Source organism: Pygoscelis adeliae, unplaced genomic scaffold (assembly GCF_000699105.1).
Source record: "Pygoscelis adeliae isolate BGI_AS28 unplaced genomic scaffold, ASM69910v1 Scaffold7, whole genome shotgun sequence".
NCBI lineage: Eukaryota > Metazoa > Chordata > Aves > Sphenisciformes > Spheniscidae > Pygoscelis > Pygoscelis adeliae.
Window position 1 is genome coordinate 871674 of NW_008825268.1, and position 9886 is coordinate 881559.

At 44.4% G+C, this 9886-nt stretch overlaps 1 protein-coding gene across 1 annotated transcript in view; it reads right to left on the bottom strand.

Moving 5' to 3' along the window:
• The window catches only part of ATIC (5-aminoimidazole-4-carboxamide ribonucleotide formyltransferase/IMP cyclohydrolase), a 69783-nt gene extending 68706 nt beyond the window's left edge, over nucleotides 1–1077 (bottom strand). Inside the window, exon 1 of the mRNA XM_009329667.1 lies at nucleotides 1020–1077. Coding sequence (XP_009327942.1) covers nucleotides 1020–1077 — 58 coding nt within the window. The remainder of the gene's footprint in view (nucleotides 1–1019) is intronic.
• Nucleotides 1078–9886: the final 8809 nt, after the last annotated feature.

Below are 9886 nucleotides of genomic sequence, written 5' to 3' on the forward strand. Positions count from 1 at the left end.
TAGAAGGCCACTAGGTTGGTCAGGCAGGACTTGCCCTTGGTGAAGCTGTGCTGGCTGTCTCGAATCACCTCCCTGTCCTCCATGTGCCTTAGCATAGCTTCCAGGAGGATCTGTTCCATGATCTTCCCAGGCACAGAGGTGAGACTGACTGGCCTGGAGTTCCCCAGGTCTTCCTTTTTTCCCTTTTTAAAAATGGGGGTGATGTTTCCTCTTTTCCAGTCAGTGGGAACTTCACGGGACTGCCACGACTTCTCAAATACGATGGATAGTGGCTTAGCAACTTCATCCGCCAGTTCCTTCAGGACCCACAGATGGATCTCATTGGGTCCCATGGACTTGTGCACCTTCAGGTGCCTTAGATGGTCTCGAACCTGATGTTCTCCCACAGTGGGCGGCCCTTCATTCTCCCAGTCCCTGCCTTTGCCTTCTGCAGCTTGGGCAGTGAGGCTCAAGCACTTGCTGGTGAAGACCGAAGCAAAAAAGTCATTGCTTTTTATAATAAATAATAAATAACATTTATAACATAAATAAAACATATATAACATAAATAACATTTTGCTTAGAAAGTTGGGAGGAGATCACCATAGCAGTAAATATTTTCATTTCATGTTTTGTGACTTCTTAGATAAATATAAATCACAGCTGATAAACAGTCAGAATTGCCACTCTGAGTTAGACCCCCTGCTGCTGCTCAGGGATAATTGAGGGAGTGTGTAGGAACGTAAAACACAGAGTGTTCCCTCCACTAGAAAAATCTTCAAAGGTTTAAGATTTCTTCAGCCAGAAGCTGAAGGGATCGAATCCAAGTGATGATACTTAGTAGCTATCTATTTTTGTGAATTTGTCTAATTATTTTTTAAATTAATGTCTACTTTTCAGCATACACCACCCTGTGGCAGTGAGTTCCACAACATTTTGGTATTTGTTAAAAAAGGTACTTTCTGTCCCTTTTGCCTGCTACCTCATGATCTCATTGTGTTTCTTTGTCCCTGTGTTGCGAGGAATGATGATTTACTCACCTTTTTCATCACTGATCATGATTTTATTTATTTCTCTGTCAAACCACTTTTTGGCCATCTTTTTCTTTGCTGAAGAGTCACAGTTATTAAGTCTCTTTGAATGATTTAACAATGATTGAATGCATTTTCAGTTAAACACAATACTTCCTAATGAAGTCATTTGCTCATTAATGCTTTTAATTCACCGGTGGGGGGAGTTGAGACTTGCCTGGATTTTTTTATGAACTATGGAAGGAATATGGAAGGAATTGCATAAGGTATATGCAGAATCAGAGTGTGTGAAATCTGAAGCCAAGAGAATTTTTTCATGCCCAAGGAGGGGTAGTGATACGACACTGAGCTATGGGTGGGTAGAAAACAGAAAAACTCAGCATGCTTTTTTAAATTAATGGTAAAAGAGGAAGAAAATACAGTTAACATACCCAAATTTATTTAAGAAGTAGCCATTCATAATGGAAATCTCATATCTTTGATATGAACAAAATGGAATATACATTTTGTCTGTTTTTGCAGGGTGGATGGCAGAGCTAGGTAGGAAACCTTGAAACCTGAAATATAGTGTGGGCAGAAAGGGGAGAAGGAATGCATGGGTGATATTTTGAAAGCAAAAGATATGGTCTATGTAGTTCCATTATATTTAAGGGGATTTGCATGTTCAAGTCATGGGTCCGCAATACAATTAGCGTCTATCAGAGTAGCAGAGCTGAGACAAGGGAACTGAGGGAAAGGAAGGTACTTTGCACATTGAGTGAGCTGGTTGCTGGTTTGCAAGAGAGACCGCTGGCTGATGTAAACCAGAGTGTAACCTGTACTGAACGCGGACATGGTCTTATCTTTATACCCTTGTTTCATGCACAGTAGTAATAATAATAAACACAAGAACTGATAACTTGAATATACTACTTATTTACTTTCCTTTGCTCTGGTGTGGATAATAATGTCTGCTATCTTCCCAGCACTTACCTCCTTTGGAGCAGGCAGCCCCGCTGCCTCAGGCTGAAGGGGGTGACATCAGGGGCTGTGTTCATGGTGCTGTGCCTGCAGTCTGCTGAAACGCCCAATTTCTTGAAATGAATGGTTGGACTCAGCTAGTGCAAATGCGTGAAACCTCAGTGTCATGAAAGCAGCAAAATCAATGTGGCAATGTAAAACAAGGTCCATTTAGATTTAAACATTTCAGTCAATTTCAATTAATCTTATAGATCGTAGTGAAATAGTAATTTTCATCTTTCTTGTATAACATTTATTATTACCCTGATATTTTTCATTGTTGTTATACCAAGCACCTTTACCTGAAGAAAACAAAATGTTTTGCTCATGTTGAAGGGAAGTATGTTGGAATTTACAGCATTCAGGGAAGTAAGAGAAATTAATTTTCTTCATTTTATTCTGAATGAAAGCAAATGTGGAAATGCCAGAATTTCCAGTGGCATGCATGTATTCATTATAGGTATCTTGTGTTTATTATTACTGCTGTGCATGCCTTATTTCTTTTCAGCTCTTGGAGATGTAGCTGGCCTGGCTAGATGCTACTGAGCAGGGAGAACCAGCCAGCCCATGCAGCGCTGAGCCCTTGGCCTCTTCTTCCCTTTGGGATGCCTGTCTTGTTTTCTTCAGATTTGGTGCCCTTCTATCAATGGTGACAGAAAATCAAAGCTCTCAGTGAGAGGATACAGCAAAAGCCTCTGCGCTTGGGATTCTACTGCTGGCAAACCCAGAAGTCAGTCTTTACTAACACGATACAGCTCTGGGCTCAGATTTTGGTTGCAGACAAGTCAATTTGACAAGAAATGTGCTAGTGACTTTCAGCTCAGACATGGGGCGGCAGTGGGTGCAGTGATATCTCCCTCTTGGCTCATAGGCAGTGTTGTGAGACGCTCCAAAGGTAACTGTAGTTTTAGGAAATTAAGAGGTTTAAAGCTAACGGCAGTGGGGAGAATGAAAAATGATGTCATGTGTTGTGGATCTGCTGTATTGTTTGACATGGCATTATAAAGTTGGGGACTACAGGGCTAGCGAAATCTGTATTCCTTGGATATAGCATTGCCATAGACTTTGGTGAGAGAAGGAGCTCTCTTCTGCAGCGTGTGGAAGACTGAAAAGATTCCTAACAATAGAAATACTGTGAAAGTCACTAATGGTGATAAGTGTTATGTTTCAGATTGCAAAACTATCCCCATCAAAACACTGTCCTTTAAAATTTGAAGAGTGTTTACAACTTTTCTTCAGTAATGTTTCATAGCTAGTGCTTATGTCGTGTGATAATGTAGTTGATGTGCTGGATAAATCTCAGCCAAGGGAGGGACAGGTAGTTATGAACGTCTCCTGAAGCATCGAAGGGAGTCAGGAGCCAGCTTCCTTCCTGGCTGTCCTTGCAGTGGCATACGGGCCCACACAGGTAATGAATTTGTATGTGTGGGCAGAGCAGCCTGTGTGGCTCTGTGGAGTCACGTCTCCTTATCATGAGCAAGTGGATGGAGGGTGGGAGGATGGAGCAAGGAGCACATTTATCTCTTGACTCACCTTCTCATCAGTAAATTCCTTCCTTTGCAGGGTGAGAGGGAGTTACAGAGAAGAGCTCTGAGGCTACACTGTGTCTCGGGCTTGGACTCCCAAATCAGCCGTGCTTCCTGCATGGTGCCTTATGCTCTGGCTCTGCTCTGATCTCAGGCACACCAGCCAGAGACAGCATAGTCAGAAGCTGAGCTTCCTGTGGCTGCGCTGCTCAGCTTCTGTTAAATTAAGCTGTTGGCCTCTGTGGCCCCTGAAGGACAGACCTGTCACACCAGCCTGGCCACCCTGTTCTTGGCTTGGTGGGGCCAGTGCGTAAAGAAGGCAGTGTACACGGTGTAGCTTCTTCAGCACCATCGGCTTACCACGCGAGAAAGCAAGGGTGGGATTCATCCCCCAGTGCTAGGTGTCTGTGGAAGGGGTGCCTGCATCTGAACCAGGTTTTTAAACTTTCTTTGGAGTTGGTGGAGATCTCATCAATGCAGGCAGCAGAGCCAACGTAACAACTCATTTCATTCTGATGTCTAAGCCTGAGTGCTATTTGTGTGCTTGACACAGAGCATGGCTGTGCTAGACACTCAGCGTTAAGAACCAGCATAGGTCTAACTTGCACCAAATGGGAATTTGGCCCAGACATTTCAGATTTTTCTGTGTCGTGGTCTTTCTTGAAAAACTTCCCTAATTCTCTAACTGCTATTAGAGTCCAGGCCTCTTCCAGAAAAGTCCTCTCTGGCATCTCCACCGCTTTTGTGCCAAGAACATTGTGGGGTTACACCAGTTCATGCCTGCAGTGATTCAGTGATGGATCAGGCCCCATGGTTGTAACCAGGTGCTAGCAAACTGCTCAACATCTGATGGGAGTTGGCAGAGCCTCACTGAATACCTCAATCTCATTGGGCCAGTGATGTCTTCACAGGCATCGTGCCACCACCACGAGTAGCAGCACTTGCAAATTTCAGGTCACGAATTCCTGTCTTTCTATTTTTCAGGCTGCTGTTTCAAAGGAAAAGAAAAGAAAGAGCCGATATCACCACCTTGTTCTTACACTGTACACCTTGCTTGTGATACAGCAACTGATTGTTTAATTGTCCACTTAGTTCAAAGTGTACCACCTTTGAGTCCAATTTTAAAATTTGTTATTGCTATTTATATCTCAAGGAAGTGTCTTCCCCTGCTCTGAATTCAGCACCACCAGCCTTTTATCACATAATTGTCTCTGTAAACATCTCGCATCTCTCCAGAGAAGAACAGGGCTTCCCAAGATCTCCGCCCTATCCTTGCGTTCCCCACTCTGCTGTCCAGTTAGGAGTTACACAGGTTTAGCTGCTCCAGATCTCCTAAGAGACATGAGCTTAGTTCCTGGCCATGGTTGTTGCTGGTAGATGCGGATGGCTGTGGAGGGTGTAGCTGTTTCCCTCCTAGTTCTTACCTGTCTCTCTTCACTGTGGTTATGCTCTCCATCCTGAACCTCATGGCTTCCCAGGTCTTTGAAGCTGCATTTTGGTAGAGACACTGATAAAGTGAGGTCTGTGGTGTGCATTTTTGGACTGGGGTGTGAGTCAATTTCCTGCATAGGAATGAGGGTGCAGGAGATCAGAAGGAAGATGAGAGAAAAATGCCGGTGTGTGCAAATGCCATTTTGCAGGGTTGTAACTGGTGATCTCAAAGGGCAAACATCCCAGACATGGCAGGGGATATTCACACAAAGATGCTTCCAGATTAAAGTGCCCTACTCTAAAGTTTCCCTCGTGGGCAGCAGACTTAATTATACTTCAAAACCTTTAGAGTGGCGTATGTTTGGTCCTTTAGCCCCAACACCAGAAGGACTTGCCTGTAGGGACAAGAGGGCTTTTACTCTCCTTGGTGCTCTGTGATTACTGGGAGCTGGCTCAGCCTGCCATGTAACTCCCTGTGGCCTGGGGGATGCAATGAATGTCGGGGGAGCTTCCCACAGCAGGTAGAGCTCTAGCCTCCTCCTCTGGCAGGGTATCTCCTTTAATTTTCTAGGGCAGTTCTAGGGCAGTTCTCTGCTGAGGTATACAAGAGAATCACTACACTCAGAATGGGTGCCTTTGACTCTGCAGGTCTCAGCAGTCCTCTGTGCCAGTTGCTATCTGGCCCGAAGCAGCAGGAACTCCCATGCTAAACCATGAGCTTTTACATTTTGACCCAAAAATGCAGTGCACACTCATGCATTGAGTCTCAGTGCACTGAGACCAACCGTGCTGAGGAAAGCTCAGGAAAGTCCAGTCTCCTTCAAGGAGACCGACAGCCATGTATTCCACCTAGCACTGCCATCCCCTTCGGAAATGTCTGGGTTTTGAATATAATATATAATTTTGGCTATAATTAATAACTGTAGTACAAGTGTAGTACAGTGTCCTTGTTGGAGGGGTTAGAGATAAAGCTGTGCCTGGGCAAGAGTCACAGGTTGTCTTTGGAGACTAAAGAACAAGGTAATCAATTACCACAAGCCTGCCCGGGGGCCTTCTGTAAATCTGGCTCCTTTCCATAGTAGAAATAATAGCAATGATGTCCTTTGCCAGGGAATTTTCCAAATGATTATTTTAAATAATATGTTGCTGTGATCGAGCAAAAGAATTTTGAGATTTATTAGAGCGTTTGTCAGTGAGAGGAAAAGCAGCCAGTGAAGTCTGTGGGCTGGCAGTAAGCAGCACGGGGCAAGTGGCACATAAAATACTAAAGTCTCTAATTGCTCAGGTCCACTCTGTGTTTGCAGAAATGGGAGACAGGGACATACATCTCACCCCTCAGCGCTGGGTGCCAGCATCACAGGTCACCAAGCAGATGGTACGGGAGCTGCGCTGAGATGGCAGGAGACACGGAGGAGGTGGTGGTGATAGATTGCTCCTCTCCCTTCCCTGGGCAGGTTTGCACAAAAAGCAAAGGAGGTTGTCTGGTCCTGGATCTGTTGCCCCTTCCTGTGGCAAAAGCTGAGACAGAGCCCGGTTTTAACAACCTGGCTTGAAACTGAAACTTGTGGCATTGCATAGGAACTGATCCAACCAAGCCTTGGAGAACATGCTCTTATGGGTGCTTCAGGTTACTCTGGCCAAGTGCCTGCTTTTATTTTATTTCATTTTTTTAAAGGCAGAAGTAAGATATCATAAACCTAGGGTGCTTTTGTAATTGCTTGCCTGTTTCTTGCATTTTGTTGGAGTGGAAGGGGGAAATCTGCAGTTGCTTTGGGACCGACAGGTATCTTATAAACAAATAGCTTGACTCTTTTTCCTATTAAATAGCCTTTCATAGCTTTGTCAGTGTTGAAGAGGGGCTTCTAGTGGGATTTGGCAGATAGTGCTGCCAGGGTGGAGTAAAAGACCCTCAGTGAAACTAAGAATCAAGCCCATGGTTTGGGAAGAGAAAATAGCACATACTGATAGAAACATGTGGCAAAAAAGTGCATGTCCACATTATAATAATGGCATTTTTTTCTTTCTCCTTTCTCCAGGTTATCTTGCACCCCGAAACCTTCCTAGTGCGGGCTTCTTCCCATTCCTGCAAACCGTGCTGTGTGATTCAGATGCCAGATGTAAAGGCACACCATACACACCAGAAGATCTGCTGCCAAGACTTAATGATATCTCATCTCTTGGACTGTAAGGGAATCTGAATATATCTGGGTGTTACAAGCTGTAAAGCAAAACTTGCTTTGAGGTGGAGGGAGCAGCCATGCGTGTGTGTATGTGTAAGTGTGTCCACAGCAGATATATCTCAGATATCTGAACACTTAGAAATGAGAATATGGGCTGCAACATGGGACACTTAAAAATGTTCATGTTAGGGACAGCTATCAGTAATGTGTAAATTGATCCAGGCTTGATAGTAGAAGAGAATTTTACTCCCTGAGAAAAATGCTTCTGCTCACCCAGGTCAGAGCAAAGAAACTTTTTTTGCATGATTGTGGGTCAGGTCCTACAGGGTGTCAGTGGATAAGACTTGTATCAAGAGCAGCCCAGTGTGCTGATCTGCCACTGTGGCGATCAGTTCAGGATGCTTTGGGTGGAAGTGGCAAATGTTCCCCAACAGCTCTAGTTTGAGGTAAACTTCTTCTGGAGTGACTGCTCTTCCAGTAGATCCTCCAGGTGCCAGCCAGAATGGGTGTCTGTTCTGCAAGTCATCAAACATATTGGGAAACAAATGAAAATGAAGAAACAATTTTTGCCCACAAAAGCATGTAGACTTGCAGCGTGGAGCTGGCTGGGCATGTTTTGTTGGAATGTCAGTTTGTTGAAATTGAAATGTTCAGTAGAGGCATTTCAATTTCATTGATGTTCCAGTTGAAGCCAAATAGCATTTGCTTTGAGACGTGCCAGCCAAGGTTGTTTCTACACCTTGGCTGCCCAGTTCTGGCACACCCCTGGGGAACATGCTACTCTTGAGGCCTGGCTGGTTAATGGAGAGCTGAAAATCCGGGCATCTCGCATACAAGGTCCCTGGTTGCTCATCTTTGCTTTCAGGTTAGAGGCTGCTCCATAGTGGCTATGTCAGAGCCTCAAAATCCCCCTTGGCCAGAGCTTGAGTGCCTGAAGAGCTAAGGTGGGCCCCATGCTTTCCACCAGAGAGCCCATCAGGCAGGATGGGGGATCCTGGGGTCAGTGGCTCCTGAAGGGTCCTCCTTAGTGCAGAGGGACTGGCATTTCCTGGGCCAAGTCAACGGTCAGGATCTCTCCATTGGTTAGAAGGAGTCTGGATGACTAAGTATGTGGATGACTGAAGTTACGCAAGGTGAATCCTAATCAAATTCAAGGTCACACAGCAGAAGAGGGCAGAGCGGCACAGAGACTGGATGCCTGGATTCACAGCTCTTCACTTGTTTCCTCAGTGTCATTGTCTTTCCCTGGGCATGTTAAACAATGGTTAATTTGGGGTATTGAAAAGAAGAAATGGGAACTTCAAGCGCCAAAGCTGGAGGTCTTCCATGGGTTTCAATAGCTACAAATCCTCCTTGCTTTCTGTTTTTTGGTTTCTGTACAGCTGTTTAGGAAATAACTGTTTTTTCCTGCCAACTGAAAATCAAAGGATTTGGCCAAACTATAGCTCAAGTTACGTGAGTCATTAATAAGCATCTTCACCACTATTGATGCTAAGTTCACTTCACTACTTCACTATGTGAAGTATCACACAACTATGTGGGTATACCTACCCTTCTGTGATCAATGTCAGCCTTGGAAATATATTGTATTCTGCAAGGAAAAAAAACCAACCAGCTATTAAGTAGTCACAGCAAACCAAAAGCAGGATACAGCAGAATCCTGTATGTATGTACATACATACATAAAACCTCAGCAGAAGGTTGACTGGGTAGGGGAAAGCTCCAGAAGCCAACATGAATAGATGCAGCTCTGCCTCAGGAGCAGAATCACCATGGGTGAGTTTGTCACAAAGGCAAAGTCTTTGAGCTGTGACCCTTCGCTGTCTGGATATATTATTGTGTAATATTCTAGAGTTTGTAATATTCAACTACTCCAGACTGTTTTTTTTCCCCTCCCATTGTGCAACTCAGTGAAGCTCTTATTAGACTGTTTTATAACTTGCCCTAAAACTGTGTGTCTTACAGTGGCCAGCAGAGAAAATGGGCAAGGTTCTCATCTTTGATTCTTTTCCTTAGGAGCATCTACCAAGGTGTGCAAGACATGGTCGCTTGAGATTTCTCTTAGTAAGAGGGAACTAAGTACAAAAAGTGAGCTCAGCACCAACATCTTCCACCCTTTCTTTTCCCCTATAGTGAAATGTTTGGGAGGGATGAAGTAAGGTCCTGATGTCTTGAAGGATTTTGTGGTAGGGGCATGCAAACTGCTGTCATAGCACAGAGCTGTTCCAGCTTACATCAAGGCGTCTTTGCTCAGTCCGAGTGTTATTAACAGTGCCATGAAGTTCTGCACTGTTTCTTCTGCTGAGCATGCATTGGTGGAGGACAGAATAGGACTTGATACAATGAGGCCTTCTTTCCAGAAGTGGGAATTTTTTAAGATTAGACCAAATATATATGTCAAGCCTTGCCTGTCCTTGGTGTCCCTGCAGAGCAGGCATGAATGCGGTCCCCTCCATCTATTTCGTGTCTGAGAGCGCTGCAGTGTGCTTCCCCAAAATACATGCCAGGCCTCTAGAAGGAACAAGACTTTTGCACAACGCAGGTTTCAACACACCTGCCATGAAATCCAGCTATAGACCCATTCTGATTCATGTAGTAGTTAAGTGTAAGCTTAATCATAAGAAACTTTATGAGTTGTTACAGGTGTCGTCTTTTTTTTTTTCTTCTTTTTTTTTTTTTTCTTCCTTCCCCCAGTAAGCGGAGGAGCTCATCCAGTGTGGCCAAGGACAATCATCCATCA